Here is a 17015-nt window from a genome sequence, read left to right as displayed (position 1 = left end):
CTCAGACTCTTTGCCACATGTGTTACAGAGCAAAGATTCTTCTCCTTTATGAGTTAGTTATTGGGAATTTGAGGCGAGCATGAGTGAAGTTACTTCTCCTCTCTGAACTGCATAACAGGAAAATACTGACCAAAAAAAAGGCAGCCTACCCAGAGTTGTTGAATTGTTGAATATGACCTGGCAGCTCCTTTCCCCGGTCACTATGAACCCACCCAAACACACCAAAACACATAAATGTACCATCCCCTGACGGAACTCATATATATTTATTCTATTCTAACACTAAAACCTATTTACACCTTGTTAGTTTGCTATATTCTATGCTGCTATTGCGTATTTGCACTTTGATTACGGTTCTTATTTAGAAATCCATCGATGTCATCAACAGCCACCATAATTAAGTCTCATATCTCATCATAGAAAGGGATCAAGAAGAAATGCACCATATATCAGTGCAACGGTACTCCTGGCCCACTCTAAATTAACAGTTTGACAGAATAAAACCGTTCTTTACTTAATCATCAACAACAACTGCGGCACTGCTACTAAATGGGCCTCATAGTGAGACAAAGGACCCTGAGGAGAGGGGGGCTTGAGCTGTCTGACCCCATCTCGTCCCTGGTTTGAAACTGAAACATCTGCCATCTGTCTAGTCTGCAGGGAGAGTTACAGTAAGAAAGAAGAAGGATAGCAAACCACTGAAATAAAATAAAAAAATGTTTTTAAATACATGTCAATCACCGGCTCGTACTGGACAGCAGCTGGTAAAGTGCGGTTCAATCTCTGTATTTTTTCCACACCCTGATCTAGAGCAGCACCCCCCCCTCCCCCCCCCCTCATTCCGCCCCCGGGTCAACCTTCTCAGCCAATCAGCGCTCACAGCAGCTGCAGGTCTAGCCACGCCCACTCCCCCGGCCCAGCCCCGCTCTGGAAACGCTCCAACGTTATAAATTCATTGTCCTGCACTTGTACATTAGTCTTGGGTCGGCTCCTCGTCCCCACGAAGACACTTCGTCTGCTCGCCCGTGTCAAACTTTCGCAGCCACTATGAGGGAAATCGTTCACATCCAGGCCGGCCAGTGCGGTAACCAGATTGGAGCCAAGGTAAGAAGAACACAATTGTACAAATATAACTATTAATAGTGTATTACATTTTGGTAAGCATAACAGGCTTTTTTGACTTTTCAGTAAAAAAAAAATACACCCAAAAAAAAACACCGGCTCATGATGCAAGACACACCCATTAAGCTCTTTAAAGTCATTATGTAGATGAGAGTTAGTCTGTATAAGAAGACAAAGGACTCCTTTTGTCTCATTGTGCATGAATTAAATTAACATTCCATTTTCACAAACGATAGAACCCTCTGTGTTCATACACACCGCAAATCATAAAACATCACTTGTATGAGCTGATTTTCTTTTGAATTTCCGTCTGAATGTCGAGCACTGCGGTGGCCGCTGGGTGGGTGTGGAGGGGCGCACCGTGCTCACTCACATTGAAATAACGGTATAACGGGGCTCTTCTGTCTCGACTGGTTTTGTTCACGCTACACAGGGCGTGTCTGCGTCTCAACAGTTGAGCATTCAGCTGACCTCAAGATATTGTCTGGGGGACAAGAACGAAGAAGAAGAAGAAGAAGAAAAAAAAGAGTCTATTCTTCCCTCGTCGGAACCCCACAGTCAGTATTCTGCACTGGGGTCTTTGTCTTGTTCCCACGAATGGCTGGCATCTCAGACAATGAGTGGGAGCTGGGATAGCAGGTTGGGATGAATTGTTCCCCTAAAAGGCTAATCCATCAATAGTCCATATTGATCCAATGTTCTTTCGTGCAGGTTGTAGATGCAGAGGGGCTGCATCAGCTGTTGAGACAGAAGGGCCTGTGGGAAGGGTGTGGCAGGGATGATTGTTCAGAAATGTTCATTTTAATGTAGACTGCTGAGGTGACAATTCTGAGTGACATCATCGGTGCTTAAATCAATGAAATATTCTACATCCTTCTTTGTATTTCATTTATCTATCTACTATATCTACTGTGTATTTCATTTGAATACATTTGAGACTCTAGTCTCTTGGCCCTCTTGGCAGTCTGCATCACATCACCCAGCCAGTCTTACAGTAACAGTAGCAGTCTGCTACATCTTGTGGCAGACTACATTATATTATTTATTACCTCCTTTTTTTTTTTTACAACCGATCATTTGCTACAGAGAATGTATGGAAACTCAAACTCACACACAAGAATCCTGCCCTGAGCAAATATAGTTTAGAGACCACACTAACGATTGCCCATGTAGTACAGGATACATCGCTATCATTGTGAAGCTCTGTTGAAGGATATTTCATGTAAAGCAGGGCTTGTCCGTGTAATCAATTTATTTCCTCTCTTAAACACATTAGGGCTGGGGTGGGGGAGGAATGGAGGAAACAGCTGATGCACAGTGGGGGCTGTAAATGGCTCAGAAGAATGGCTACTAGATATAACAGACAACGTATAACAATTATGCTTTCATTGAATTTGTAGGCATTTGCACCACAGAATGTAAACTGCAGTAAATAGGGTTAGGAAATTCTCATTTGTTTGTTTATTGTCCGTCTGAACTCATTGACTCAGATGTCCAGTGTATATGATTGAGGGAAAAGCTGAAGAGCTGCACTGTGGTGAATTAGGTCAGGGTGTGGCATTGCTTTGCTGCTTATTGTCCCCATTCTTTCGCTATATGTATTTTCAGTCTTCACTAATAGTCATCTACTGGCTCACAGTCAATTATCAGTGAGTTTCTCCAGTTTTTGGTCCTTCTTTGTTCTCGTCATCTGGCTGTGGTCTCCCTCATATTGAGGTCACTTAGTTGTTTTTCTTTGACAGGGTCTTACTGTATTAAGATGTAATGATACTCAGACTACAGCTCACTCCCAATCTCTTAAATACTGAGCAGCAATACAGCCCGCTTATCCAGATTACACTAAATCCCCTTACTGCTGTTTTCAGAAAATGACCATTAAGGATCGTAAGATATTTAAAATACATTAGTGCAAGCAAATGCACTAGACATGAATACAGCTCCGAAAGCAAGCAGTGTCTCCAGTGTAGTGGGAGTTTATTTTCAGTGTCACTAGCCCCTTTGTGCTCCCTCCTTTGCATCTTAAATCTGAAAGAACCGCATTCTGCTCGGTCATCCCTCAATAACGTGGCAGAAAAAAGCTGGTAATTTGAACAGCTGAATTGCATTAAATGTGTTGATATGTGTCTTTGAAAAAATCTGGGAAAATCCAGTTATTTCCATCTAAACTGAAAAATGCAAACCCATTGCTGTTTTTTTCCATTTAAGTTCCCCAGTCCATTAAATTGCAGTTTAATCCTCAACGGATGCTGTACATGTGTGCTTTCTTTGGAAGAAATTATCAAGTGATACTTTCAATTATTTGTCCACAGTTCTGGGAAGTCATCAGCGATGAACATGGCATCGACCCCACAGGGACTTACCACGGAGACAGTGACCTGCAGCTGGACAGGATCAGTGTCTACTACAATGAGGCCACTGGTGAGTTATTATCTGTAGTAGAACACATGCTCAGCTATGGTTTGTCCTGAATAATAACTTTTGTTGCACACTCACGTCTGCTGTCAGTCAAGTATTTTCTTGTGATTGATGAAGTTGGGCTGTACAAATCAAACTTGATTTAATTTGTATGTTTTTCTTTCTCTCTCTCTTTCCCCCTGCCTCTTCCCTTAATCGTGGAGGTGGCAAATATGTGCCTCGAGCCATTCTGGTAGACTTGGAACCTGGCACCATGGACTCTGTGAGGTCTGGACCCTTTGGGCAGATCTTCAGGCCTGACAATTTTGTATTTGGTGGGTGAACTACAGCGATTTTCTCGTAGTACTCAATGACTTAAGCCTCTTTATTGGCAAGTGGGAAGACTCACCTGTATGTCACTCCTTCTCCTCCAGGTCAGAGCGGTGCTGGAAACAACTGGGCCAAAGGTCACTACACAGAGGGAGCCGAGTTGGTGGACTCAGTCCTAGATGTGGTCCGCAAAGAGTCAGAGAGCTGTGACTGCCTGCAGGGCTTCCAGCTCACCCACTCTCTTGGTGGAGGAACCGGGTCCGGCATGGGAACCCTGCTCATCAGCAAGATTCGTGAGGAGTACCCTGACCGTATCATGAACACCTTCAGTGTGGTGCCTTCGCCCAAGGTAATATACCCTTGTGATACAGCATAAGAATTTGAGTTCATCTTGCCGCAGGTCTTTCTCTTCTAAGATCATAAGACTGAAGAAGGCATCCGTGTGTTTTCTGTCCTCAGGTTTCAGACACGGTGGTTGAGCCCTACAATGCCACCCTCTCAGTCCACCAGCTTGTAGAGAACACAGATGAAACATACTGCATTGACAATGAGGCCCTGTACGACATCTGCTTCCGTACTCTGAAACTGACCACACCCACCTACGGAGACCTTAACCACCTGGTGTCGGCCACCATGAGTGGGGTCACCACCTGCCTGCGCTTCCCCGGGCAGCTCAATGCTGATCTTCGCAAACTTGCGGTCAACATGGTGCCTTTCCCCCGTTTGCACTTCTTCATGCCTGGCTTTGCCCCCCTGACCAGCCGAGGCAGTCAGCAGTACAGAGCCCTCACAGTTCCCGAGCTCACCCAGCAGGTGTTCGATGCCAAGAATATGATGGCCGCATGCGACCCACGCCACGGACGCTACCTGACCGTTGCCGCCGTGTTCCGTGGACGCATGTCCATGAAGGAAGTCGACGAGCAGATGCTGAACGTCCAGAACAAGAACAGCAGCTACTTCGTCGAATGGATTCCCAACAACGTGAAGACCGCCGTCTGTGACATTCCACCCCGTGGCCTCAAGATGGCCGTCACTTTTATTGGCAACAGCACAGCCATCCAGGAGCTGTTCAAGCGTATCTCAGAGCAGTTCACAGCCATGTTCCGCCGTAAGGCCTTCTTGCATTGGTACACAGGTGAAGGTATGGATGAGATGGAGTTCACCGAAGCAGAGAGCAACATGAATGATCTGGTGTCGGAGTATCAGCAGTACCAGGATGCCACTGCTGAGGAAGAGGGTGAATTTGAGGAGGAGGCTGAAGATGACGCTTAAAGATGAAAATGGGAAGGTCAAGTCACTAATGACAAAATTTAAAAAAGGAGTAAAATAGAATAACCATTTAGTAAACAATGAAAAACCATAGTGTCTAAGCATTTCTAGAATTACACTTTAGCATAGATATCAATTGTGATTCGCTGCAAATAAAGTGCTAAAATAAAAACGTGTTTGTCTGTCGTTAATGCATTACATTTTTCCCATTTGTCTGATAAAAAAATCACCTACAACTCAGCCATCATATCTCAATATAATATGCAAACCCTGTAAAAGATGGATGAATGTTAATTATGTTGAGTTCAGCAGTTTCAAATGCTGTTTCCTGGAGCTAAGAAGAAAAGCTGCATCATTTCATTTTATATGCCTGGATAACACTCTTCCAAACACTGTAAAAATAAAGGAATGAATATTAAGGCATATTTCCATCGATCGATGAATGTTAATCATGTTGAGGTCAGCAGTTTCATGTGGTGTTTACAGCAGCTAGAAAAAAGCTGCATGCATTTTGTTGCCTATTTAGAGATAAAACAGTTAAATAAGCTTGAAGTATCAGTGCTGGGACAAAGTAGATCTAATGTGATATTATTGGAGGTGTGTTTGCTACTCCAAAACGTTGTGGGGCATGACCAGTTTGTGAGACTATAGTAAGACCGCCTAAGACAGCCTTACTAAAACATAGAATCTCTTTGCACTACTTCAGGAAATGTAACAGCAAGCCTAAAATGTATTGGTAACAAAACCAAAGAAGTCGATTTGAACTTCTGAACAATGTAAATATTTCTAAATAATGTAATATAAGGTAGGCAGATGAACTAACCGTATAGTCGAATAGTCAATCGTTTCAACAACGGTGTGCGGTGGCCCCTTTAAGATGTGTTTGTGCGGGAAATCCTGAGTCTTCTATTGAATCGGACTTGGGCCTAATTGACCAATGGTAAAAGAGTTCGGGTGTGATTGATTTGCGTATTGGCCAATCACTTAGTGTTAGGACGCCTATTGTGGGCGTCGTCCATTCCTTCCAGGATGTCCATGTTTATTTTCTTTTATTGTACCTCTACTGAGAACAGAGTGTAAGGTAGGCATGATATTGTTCCTAATATGCGAAGACATTCTTGTAAAATACACAGATTGCAAATTTGCATACGAAGCATATTAAGAAATGTTGCCGTATAAGCCCGACGTATTATCTCTTAACGTTAAACTTTTTGCGTATTTTCAAGCTAACGATAGGTTATTTGCCCTAATAGTCCTGTTAATTGACGGAACAGTAGGTTGTCAGGCGTCCCGTAAGATTTAAGTTATGATATTAGGATAATCCCTTCAATTAACGTTAGCTTATAACTACACGTCTTTTTTGTTTTGTTTTTATGCTGACTTGAAGCGTAATTGCTGTAAGATATGCAGTATTTATAAACTTGTAACGTTAGATAAATGTTGGATATAAGTTGAATCCACGGTACTTTACACTTGTAAATTGGATGTTAGCACGACTACAGCAGGACAGTATAGCTAACGTTAAATGGTTTAAAAATGAGCCATTTAGGCTAACGTTAGCCGCATGAAGTTGCCGTTACTGTTTTCAGTGGCAGTTGAAGCTAGACGTTAAACGTCAACATTGCATTATTGAACCTTTCCTCTCTTTAAGTTTAGGCCGAGCAGTCGTCCTGCGTGAGGAATGGATGCCACGCAAATAATCAGCGACTCAATCTTGGAGTCAGACGAGGAAGAAAATAAAGACGAGATCGAAAACAAGAGGGGGCGACCTTTGGCTAAGCTGTGCATCTTAAAAAATGAACACATCCCTGAGACAGGTGAGTGGGCTCACCACTGCTGTTATTACACCGATGCTTTGGCGATGTAACTGGGATTCACAGGTCTAACATTGTCTCTGTTCTTCTTCTGTTGGACATCCTCTGGCACACAGAGTTGCCCCTCTTTTTGGGAGATAATGTGTTGGGCCGTGACCCCAACACCTGCACCTTGCCCCTACCAGCACCCTCGATCTCCAAGCAGCACGCCACCATCTGCATCTCCGTCTACAGGAGAAAAGGGCGTCACAGTGAAGTGGAGACGGAGGCTTTGATTTGGGACCACGGGAGCATGAATGGGACCCGCAAGGGCCACATGAAGCTGACTCCTAATGTACGCTATGCCCTCAGTGAAGGTGACGGTTTGGCGGTGGCAGACATCCCATGTCAGTATGTCAGCTGCGCTATTGGCCGCGTCTCTTCGAAAGGAGACACGATGGCCTCTGTGAGCAAACATTCGGGAGTGAATGACATTTCGCTGGATGGCTCGGGAGAAAAGGGAGGTGACACAAGCACAGGCGGCAAGACGTGTGTCAATGGGGATACAAAGGCTAGTGTGTTGTTATCTGATCAGGAGGACAGAGGGAAGACTTCTGTCAGGACCAGTTACCTGTCCTTTGAGCAAACTCCAACCCAGCCACATGGGACCCTGGTCCCAGAATCGGATTCGGACTCGGACGATAAAAAAGGAGACGGAAGGCGCAAGGCTCTAGGTATAGAAAATATTCCTATAAAAATAAAGCTGAAGCTTTCTATCACAGGTTTTACATCTTTGTTTTTATTTTTTTACAGTGTCCAATTCTGACTTCCATGAATCAGGTCCAGCCTGTTCAACCTTCCTGAGTCCCACAAACAAAATTGTCCCTGAAAGGTATAATAGCAATTATTACCATATTATTTGGGGGGGGGGGGGGGTTTCAAATATGTACCATCACGACAAATTAACTTGTAAAACAAATCCCTATATGTATGTGCATCAAAACAGTGAATTTTTTTTTTTTTAATTTCTAAATTATAATGCTGGTCACATTGTTTTCCACTTTTTCATAGTGAGGATGAAAGTCCCATCACACCGCCGTCCTCGGCTAAAAACAGGCCTCACGGACATGTCAGCTTCAGTAAGGAAGACCACGGCGTCCAACAGCAGCTAAAGAATGAAAACACACTTGGAGTCGTGCACAACAATGAAGAAGAAGAGGAGGAAGAAAGAGCAGCACTGGTGAGGAGTAAGTCTGAGGAAAGTGAACACTGTGAGTCAGGGAAACATGAAAGCAATGTCAGTCTTACTGGAGAGAATGAGTTTCCCAAATCTTCAGCGACATTCTTGACAGATCCGATCCCTGTGTTTGACATGGACAGTGACACTGATGTGGAGGGAGAGGAGGAAAGAGGGGCAACTGCTGGCCCGGTGACCTTGAATGCAAACCAACAAGCTGATCATCCACCAAACACAGCACATTTTTATATAGACAGTGATACCGATGTCGATGAGCCAGTTCACAAATCAGCACCTTCCTCTGCGGACCACACAAAACCACTTCATGTGATTTCCGTTATTCAGCCAGAAGGCATCACCTTCGACAGTGACACTGATGTGGATGAGGATGCTGTGTCAGAGGCTGCTATTGTTACAGCGTCACTTCGAAGCACCAACGCAGTTGTGTCTTCCCCTTCTAAGCAGCGCAACAATTTACACCTAGACAGTGACACAGATATTGAGGAGGAGGAGGAAGAAGAAAATCAATGGCGGAAAACTAGTTTGTGCTCTAAAATAGATGAAACTCCCCCTTTATTAGATATCAAGTCAACTGGGCCAAAATCAGCGCGAGACAGCGAGACGGAGGATGGCGCTATTCCTGCCCCGGCCATCAGTGAACTCTCGGTGGTGTCTGCTGGCACCGAGTCCGTCACCACTGCAGATTTAGGAGGTGTTTTAGGTTTTCTGTCTGACAGCGACACAGATGTAGAAGACGATTCTTCTCTGCTCATGCCCGTTGTGGCCTCAAACTGGTCCATCAATCCGAGTATAATGTCAGGAGCTCTTCAGTCAGATTCTGATGCAGACAGGGATGTTGATGAATCCAGCATGTCCCCTGCTGGGGATGGGGTCGATCCAGCTGACCTCAGAGTGGACAGTGACACAGATGTGGAAGATGAGGAGAACCAGGTTCCAAGCCTGCGCAGAGAAAATACTCCTGGGCTGTTGGTTCCCCTCCAGCAGAACTGCTCTACTCCTGTGCAGATGTCGGGTACTGTTCAGCACTGTTTCATTTTCATTCATTTTCGGTTAGGGGGCTCTTTATATCAGAACTTAACACAACTTAAACACAATCAATGCACAAAAATACTAACAATATAATACAAATACAAATTGCACTCGGAATAGAAAGACCACACAGTGTCTGGTCATTGATGACTTTTTCAAACAAGACTTGTAAAGGATATATTCTCTAAATAATCAAAAAGAGAAACTCACTTTTCACTTTTTCAATTATTCTTTCAATCTAAGTGGACATTGTTTTCTCATTTTGAAGACTGATCCTTCCCACCTTTATCTACTGTGTAAATTCTTTGCCATTTTAATGTGACCTAAACACCTCTTTAAATTGCCTTTTAATAGAGACTAATTTGGTTATTTTCACTTTGGGATGGTTCCAGGAGGAGAGCTGGAAAATATGGAGACCCAGGCGTTCCTGATTCCTGCATCAAGTCCATTTGGGCGTGAGTAAATTACTTTTGACATATAGCTTTATGTCTGTGTATAATGCAAGGGATGTATCAGAGGTAACTTATTCATTTAAACCTGAGGCACACTATTTTGTCTTTTCTGTCGCACAGATTTGAGACCTATGTCATTGTCTCCCGGCTCAGCCAACCCGGAGGATGACTTGTGTGTTGTGGCTGAGACCCAGTCGTTCCTTCTTCCTACCAGAGACTGTCAGGGAAACCCTTCAAAGATCCACAGCGAGGACCCCATTCAGTCCTCTGTTAGTGAAACATGCAAACAGTCCACTAGAGGAGAGTCCTTCCAGCTGGGATTGTCTGAAAGCAGCTACCTGGAGGGTCACGCCCAAGCTCTAGCCACAGAGAGCACCCAAGCCTTTGTGTCTGTGGTACAGGGTGTGAATCTGGAAGATACCCAAGCATATGCAGACACAACCTCCTTAGAGAACGATTCTAATCTGCAGGCACATGGGGATGATCAGGAACCAGCCACATGTTCAAAAATGTCTGCAAAAGAGGGTCGTGTAGATTTTTCCCTGGAAGCAACACAGGCTTATATTTCAGAGCCCAACAGTGATTCAGAGGTTGAAACCGATGAAGATGAGAGAATAATCGCTGCTGCTGCTGAGACTCAACCTTTTTTTACCTCATCTACTATGGCTTTGGCTGAAACCCAACCAATGTTTAACATGGAGGAGGAGAGTTTGGATCACAAAAATCCTATTCCCTCTGTACTACAAGTTAAGTCCAGCTCACAGCATGTAACCAAAGAGAAAGAAGAACCGGTGGAGGCAGCTCAACCTGTGACTGAAACCCAGCCCATGCATGTCAGTGAGGACGAGGAAATTGATGGTGAGGAATTGTTTCTACAAAAAGCAAATCAACTGCGGCTTGAAGACCAGTCACAAACACTCACAAAATCTGAGTCATCACTTGCTGAAACGCAGCCAATTGGTCAAGCTGAAACTCTGCCCATGGCTACAAGTGGAAAAGAGGAAAGTGATGTTTCACCGGATTCGATTCCAGGTCCACGAAAAAGAAAAGTAAAGCAAATGTGGCTTGAAGATGTGCAGATACAAACACTGGCAAACACAGAGCTCTCTACTGTTGAAACTCAGCCAGTGGATACATGTACAGATTCAGAAAGTGATGAAGAGGACTCGACTCCAGGTCCACAAAAAAGGAGAGCAAAACTATTGCAACTCGGAGACGAGACAGAGCCCCTCACAAGTTCTGCAGTTGTTGAAACTGAGCTATTGGCTACATGCATGAGTGAAAAGAGAAAGGATGAAGACACAACCCCAGGTCCTAGAAAAAGAAAAGCAAAGACACTGCCACTTGAAGAAGAGGAGACACAGCCCCTCACAGTGTCTGAAGTCTCTGCTGTTGAGTCTCAGCCTATAGTCGCGGGGGAAGAAAGAGAAAGTGATGATGAGGACTCAATTCCAGGTCCACGGAAAAGAACAGCAAAGCCAATTCAAAAAGAGGACTCTACTGAAGGATCTAAAGCTGTCACCCCGCCGCAGAGGGGAAAAGGTAGACAAACTGAAGCTGGAAGTAGTGGCACAACTACTGGAGGAGGAAGAAAAACAACAACAAGGGCACGACTAAGAGAAGAAGAGGAGCAGGCAGAGTGTTCTGAGCCTCCAAAGAGACGGAGAACCAGGGCGATGAAGGCTTTGCCAAATCCTACTTCTACAGTAAGTGGAGGAAAAGCAAGGCTTGATGAGGAGGAGAGTGTAAAAGAGGAGGAGGTAGAGCAAGCTAAACAGGCCAGAGGGAAAACATTTACGGTGGATCCAAAAGATAGCAAGCAAGATGAGGAAACGCTTGAAACGGGGAGAAAAAACATTGAAAATTATATCTTGAAGAAACCAAAAGGGAGGGAAGAACAATATAAAACATTAGAAATGGAAAGAAAAGATGAAGAAGAGCATCACAGACGGCAGGCTGAAGATGCAGAAAAGTTAAGACTTGAACAAGAGGGAGCAGAAAAAGAGCGAATAGAGAGAGAAAGAAAGGAAGAAGATGAAGAAGAAATAGCCGATAGGGCACAAAAGGAAAGAGAAGAACATTTGAAGCAGAAAAGAAACAACGAGGAAGAAAATGAGAGACATGAAAAAGCAGCAAGAGAAGAGGAGAGAATAGAAAAGGAAAGAGCAAAGGAAGAAAAAGAAAGATTAGAGTGTGAAAAAGCCAAAAGAGAAGAGAATGAAAGAACAGAAAAAATAAGAAAGGAGGATCAGGAGAAATTACAATGTGAAAAAGCAGAGAGAGAAAAGAAGGAAATGGCAGAAATGGATAGAGAGGAAGAGGAGGAAAAGGAGAAATTGATGACAGCAAAGAGGGAACAAGAAGAAAGACTCGAGAGGGAGAGGAACGAACAAGAAAAAGAGGCCAAAGAAAAACAAACAAAAGAGCAACAAGGAAACCAGAAGGAAGAAAACAGCCCCAAAACAACCGCAACAGGTCGAAGAACTGCCAGGAGGACACGTGGTGCGCCGCGTACCACAGGGCCGCATCAAGACTCGACCACGTCAGCCAATGATGACGTCCCGGCGAGGAGAACCCGGTCCCGCTCCAACTCTTCCAATTCTGTAAGCTCAGAGAGGTCGGTTTCAAGTGTGAGCACCCAGGGGAGCAGTGGGAGAGGCCGAGGGGCGAAGAGGCAGGCAGCCATCGCCACAAGCAGCAATAGAAGGACTGTCGCTGCAGAGCCAACACAACGGGACATTCATGATCTTTCTCCCCGGGGAGTCCGTTCAAGGTCCAACTCTGAGATTTCCAGCTGCAGCTTGAGCTCTCACAGCAGAGGAAGAGGAGGTAGGCAGCGAGGAAGAGGGAGGAAAACGGAGTCCGACTCCATCCCGCCTGCCGGTAGCCAAAGTGGCCAGAATTTGGCTCTCGAACCTACAACCAGAGGAAGGAGAGGCAGGAATGAAGTTCCCCCAGAGGAGGAGAAAGAGGAGGCAGATTCTCAGCCGGCTAGTACCATCAGAGGGCGACAGCGAGCTAATGCAAACAGCCCTAAACCCGCAGCGGGAGATCAGAAGTCCCCTTCGAGTCAAAGGTGTGCCAGAAAAGATTCACCTCTGCCTAAAAGCAATGTCTTGGGCAGAGGCCAGAAAGCAGTCAAGAGTGAGACTGTAGAGGTACCACCTGCTTCTGCAGTCAGTGATGGGGAGGAGGCTAAGGAGAAAACAAAAGGAACAAAAAGAGATTCAAAGGCGAATGCAGAAGAGGATTCCAGCCGGAGCTCCAAAATATCTGAAGTGAAGGAGCGAGCCCAAACAATAGAAGAAGCACAAGATAAGAGTCAAGTCCAAGTTGTGAGAAAAGGGAGAGCATCCAGCGCTCAAGCTAAGAAGAAAGCAAACGTTTCCTCTGCTGAATTGGTGGTGAAAGAAGAGAGTGAGGAAATGGAAGAGGGGACAGTGCGGAGGAGAGTCAGAGGTCGTCCATCAATGGTCCAGAAACTGAAGAAAGAGAAGCAAGAAGAAATGGACCAGGATCCTCCTGTGGAGGCATCTGAGGTGACTTAATCCCTTATTTACTTTCTAACGTGTATTGGAAAGGTTCAGGTGTTGTTGTCTTTTTAGTGATACAGATACAGATTACGCCTGAGTCCAAATGCAAAGCTGAGTAGTGCATAATAAGTGTCCAGGAATGTCTTCTGTCCTTGAAGAGGAAGGCTTTCACCTTGGCTAAATGCTCTGGTGCATTTTTCTCCTTGAGTCAGCCTTTCCAGCCATCATAATGTACGGCAATCAACATCAGGGACTGCCCGCATCTCTCCAACTCTCCCTGCAACAAGAGTAGTGCTCTGCATCCACACTAATACCCTAATGAATTAAGTGGTTGAGCCGTCTCACGGCCACTTCGGACTCATTTTTAAGATCTGTGCTTTGATCGTAGCACATCATTCTCCTCGTACTATGTTTCATGCTTGTCCTTGTCTGTTGTTTGTCCTTCTGTCCTCCCCCTAACTCTCTTCCATTTAACAGCCCCAGACTCCGACCAGCAGCGTATCCCGGAAGAGACCAGCGCTGACGGACTCCTCACCCGCGGCAAAGACCACTCGCTCCTCTTCTGCCTCACCGGCCGCCGGTGGTCAATGGCGAGCTGCCAGACAGGCCTACAAGGTTCGATAAGTCTTTGTACCCGTGTGGGCGTATTTGGGACATTGTCAAAGTAGAAGGAGGAAATTGGACATTAGTGACAATCACGTGCTATACTGAGTGCTCTGTAAGATCTTCATTCAGAGTATATTGATCTTTATTCAGTGTGGGGGGCCTTGTTTGAACTCAACAGGAACAGACTGGACAGGGTTTTTATAAATTAACAGCAGAACCAGTGTAAAGTATTATTTACAGATTGGTGCAGAATGCATTGAGCTCACAGCAGATCCAACACACCCTCTAAAGCCAGAACATTTACTTTTGTCTTCAGGACACAGGTATAACATCCCAAATGTGGATCAAGATGCATCAGTTCCCTAGTCTCACACAGCATGCAGCCGCTCAAAAAGGATATTGTTTTGGATCCATTGACACCAATGGTTCAGAATTTCAAGTTTGTTTTGTTTTTGGGAAATAAATAGTTGCTTTTGAGCTATAGTTTCATCCAATAGGGGCTTGGCTCTACTCTAAGCAAACCTAGAGATGTTATTAATTAGGAATGATCATTTAATTCGAACCAATCCAATGCTACAAAATAATTCATCAATGTAGGATTACATGCATGATGAGGCTTTGCTTTGCTAACTTTCCAGGAACCAGAGTGAGATTTGTTTTAATGCCAACGTTTTTGACATTTTAAATATCCCATGATGACAAATTACCAGAAATCTGTGGATTCCTGTGAGCTAACAGGGCTTTAGACCTCTTAACAACCCCCTCTTAGGTTCTGTTCACAGGCGTGGTGGATGAAGAAGGGGAGAGAGTGTTGGCTCGTCTGGGAGGCAGCCTGGCTGAAGGAGTGGCAGACATGAACTGTCTGGTGACCGATAAGGTGCGCAGGACTGTCAAGTTCCTGTGTGCGTTGGCCAAAGGAGTCCCCATTGTCACCACGCACTGGCTGGAAAGGGTCAGTGTCACTACTAGCGGTTACTACTTGCCATTTTTCTATATTTGATAGACAAATGTGGATCTATATTTTCACAAATACTGCACTCTAGACGCTCATCTCTTGTTGTCTCGCTCCCCTCTCCCGGTGTTTCAGAGTGGTAGGGCTGGGAGCTTCCTGCCTCCTAATGCGTTTGTTGTGAAGGATCCAGAGCAGGAAAAGAAGTTCAGTTTCTCCTTGCAGGATTCCCTGGAGATTGCCAGCAATCAGCGTCTCCTACAGGTACTGGTAACACAGTCATACCATCTATTTCTGTGCTTGTTTTATTTTTCTCTCTGTGTGAGGAGTTGATGCACAGGGTTGGTGGATAATAATGACACAGTGACGAATAGCGAGTTGTGGTTTCATCCCTGCATACTTGTGTTAGAATCATCTTCAGCCTTTTAGTGATCTGAAATCCCCAACTTTTTACCACCGAGCATTGCTTTTTTCTCAGCACCTTTGTAGTTGAACACAAACTAAACCTTTTTATGAGCAATGATTGTTTACCATTAGACGGTTTCTTGTGAGGAGTCATTTCACATTTGTTGTTAATGTACCGGTTATATTTTATGGGCACTTTACGGATGGAAGCGGGTAGTAATGTTTCCATTGCTGTAACAGAGTTTAGATCCGTATCAGAGGCGCTTTGATAGCATGTACTGTCCTCATACTGGCTAAAATTCAGCAAGTTAATCACATAAAATACAAAATGCCATCCCTAAGATCATTGTATTGATTTGTGGAGGGGTTCTTGCAGAGTCCTGTACTTCATCCCTTGTCTGCTTTTCTCTGTCGCTCAGGGCTATCGGATCCATGTCACTAAGTCAGTGAAACCAGAGCCAGTTCACATGAAAGACATCATTTCTTGCAGTGGAGCTACCTTCCTTCCCAAAATGCCCTCTTCTTACAAGGTACCAGTCAAACTGTCTCCCTCAGACCTCACATACAGTCAATGAATTTGTGTTAGTCCGTCTATATATGCCTCTGTCATCCGACATATCTGTGACCATTCTCCTCAGCCTCAGACTGTGGTGATTTCCTGTGAGGAGGACTTGCGGCTCTGTGGCACGGCGCTCTCTGAATCCGTCCCAGTGGTCACAGCTGAGTTTATTCTCACAGGGATCCTTCGGCAGAAAGTTGACCTTGAGACCCACAAACTTTCGGCCCCTGCAAATACGCCACAGCCTGCAGGCGGCAGGGGAAGGAGCAGGAAGAAGACTTAGCTCCACCCGGGTACGCTGTGTTAAAGAATAACATTGTTTGTGTGTAGCAAATCTGCTTAAGTGGAGTATTCTCATCCCCCATAAATCATCTTTCAAATCAGAGACTTTTAGAAACATTTGTGAGCAAGCTATGAAATACTTAAGGAATGTATCAAAGCATATTGTGGACGTATCATGGGTGTATTTTAAGTGTCAGATGTTGGACTGCATTTGGTTTTGCAAGAGAATGATGGAAGAAAGATCATTTTGGACACTCACCAGGTCGCTCGTGGTAAGGTGTTCTTACAATTGTACCCTTTTTACCTTTACAGTTGAAGAAAAAAAATGTAAGTTTTAAAGTTGCAAAAGCTGTGATGATCTTGCTGCTATGCAGGGTGGTAAATAATTACCCTTCAACCGTCCTTGTCACTTTTCACCTCCCGTCTTCCCTTCTTTTTGTCTCGATGAAAAGGAGGAATAAACACGCCTTCAGTGAGTTGCTGCTAATCTCTTTGGGTGCTAAGTGCTTTGCCTCAATGAGCCAGTTTATTCAAGTGGGAGATGCATAATCATGTTTGGATGGTGGCACATAGCTAGCCAATAAAATTGTAAAAGTGCTTGTTTCCTGTCCTGATAAGTGCACTATGCCTTTTTTTAACGAAGTAATCATGAAACTACCAGTGTGTCTTATCCACCCAACTCCATTAACCACCACCACCAACTCCATTAAGGCTTCATCCATTCCTATTACATTCAGGGAGAAGATGCAAGCTATCGGCACCTGAAGTTAGAATCCATACGTTTATCTCCCATGTGTTTATGTATACATGTCACTATGTTAAAGAAAGACCAAGGTACAGAACTCGCATTTGGTTTCTTTCCCGACCCACCTTCAATGTTACATTTGTTCTGTCTGTATCATTTGGTGTTTTAAAGTCGGAATCACTAGCTTGTAATTAAGTTTCATTTTAGAACAGTCTTACTGACAAGTTTATATCAAAATCCAACTGTGAAACCTGTTGATTACCGATGAAAACATTAAATCATGTCTATA

At 44.5% G+C, this 17015-nt stretch overlaps 2 protein-coding genes across 3 annotated transcripts; both read left to right on the top strand.

Moving 5' to 3' along the window:
- Window positions 1–931: 931 nt before the first annotated feature.
- tubb5 (tubulin, beta 5) lies at window positions 932–5287 on the top strand. Its single transcript, XM_037453410.2, has 5 exons — window positions 932–1104; window positions 3432–3540; window positions 3741–3851; window positions 3951–4195; window positions 4306–5287. Exons 1-5 carry the CDS (start codon window positions 1048–1050, stop codon window positions 5116–5118), a joined length of 1335 nt encoding a protein of 444 aa, XP_037309307.1. The 5' UTR covers window positions 932–1047; the 3' UTR covers window positions 5119–5287.
- Window positions 5288–6142: 855 nt separating this feature from the next.
- On the top strand, window positions 6143–17011 carry mdc1 (mediator of DNA damage checkpoint 1). Of its 2 annotated transcripts, none has more exons than XM_037453292.2 (12): window positions 6143–6196; window positions 6767–6932; window positions 7046–7642; window positions 7722–7800; window positions 7980–9178; window positions 9588–9650; window positions 9768–13186; window positions 13658–13795; window positions 14556–14738; window positions 14874–14999; window positions 15560–15670; window positions 15779–17011. In XM_037453292.2, the coding sequence occupies exons 2-12, from the start codon at window positions 6797–6799 to the stop codon at window positions 15980–15982; spliced, it is 6255 nt and encodes a 2084-aa protein (XP_037309189.2). In that variant the 5' UTR covers window positions 6143–6196; window positions 6767–6796; the 3' UTR covers window positions 15983–17011. The 2 variants fall into 2 exon arrangements, with proteins under 2 accessions (XP_037309189.2, XP_037309188.2); XM_037453291.2 differs by having other exon boundaries at window positions 6145–6196; window positions 6772–6932.
- The last annotated feature ends 4 nt before the right edge of the window (window positions 17012–17015 follow it).

Source organism: Pungitius pungitius, chromosome 11, assembly GCF_949316345.1.
Source record: "Pungitius pungitius chromosome 11, fPunPun2.1, whole genome shotgun sequence".
Classification (NCBI taxonomy): Eukaryota; Metazoa; Chordata; class Actinopteri; order Perciformes; family Gasterosteidae; genus Pungitius; species Pungitius pungitius.
The sequence above is the reverse complement of the archived record's forward strand: the minus strand, read 5'-3'. Positions and strand labels throughout refer to the sequence as shown.

What these genes read in the sequence shown, in the direction of transcription:
- tubb5 (XM_037453410.2), top strand. Translation starts at nt 1,048, where the DNA reads ATGAGGGAAATCGTTCACATCCAGGCCGGCCAGTGCGGTAACCAGATT. An exon ending in CTACTACAATGAGGCCACTG is followed by an intron (nt 3,541 to 3,740) that starts GTGAGTTATTAT and finishes TTAATCGTGGAG; the next exon opens with GTGGCAAATATGTGCCTCGA. An exon ending in GCCTGACAATTTTGTATTTG is followed by an intron (nt 3,852 to 3,950) that starts GTGGGTGAACTA and finishes CTTCTCCTCCAG; the next exon opens with GTCAGAGCGGTGCTGGAAAC.
- mdc1 (XM_037453292.2), top strand. Translation starts at nt 6,797, where the DNA reads ATGGATGCCACGCAAATAATCAGCGACTCAATCTTGGAGTCAGACGAG. An exon ending in CGGAAGGCGCAAGGCTCTAG is followed by an intron (nt 7,643 to 7,721) that starts GTATAGAAAATA and finishes ATTTTTTTACAG; the next exon opens with TGTCCAATTCTGACTTCCAT. An exon ending in CTGCCAGACAGGCCTACAAG is followed by an intron (nt 13,796 to 14,555) that starts GTTCGATAAGTC and finishes ACCCCCTCTTAG; the next exon opens with GTTCTGTTCACAGGCGTGGT.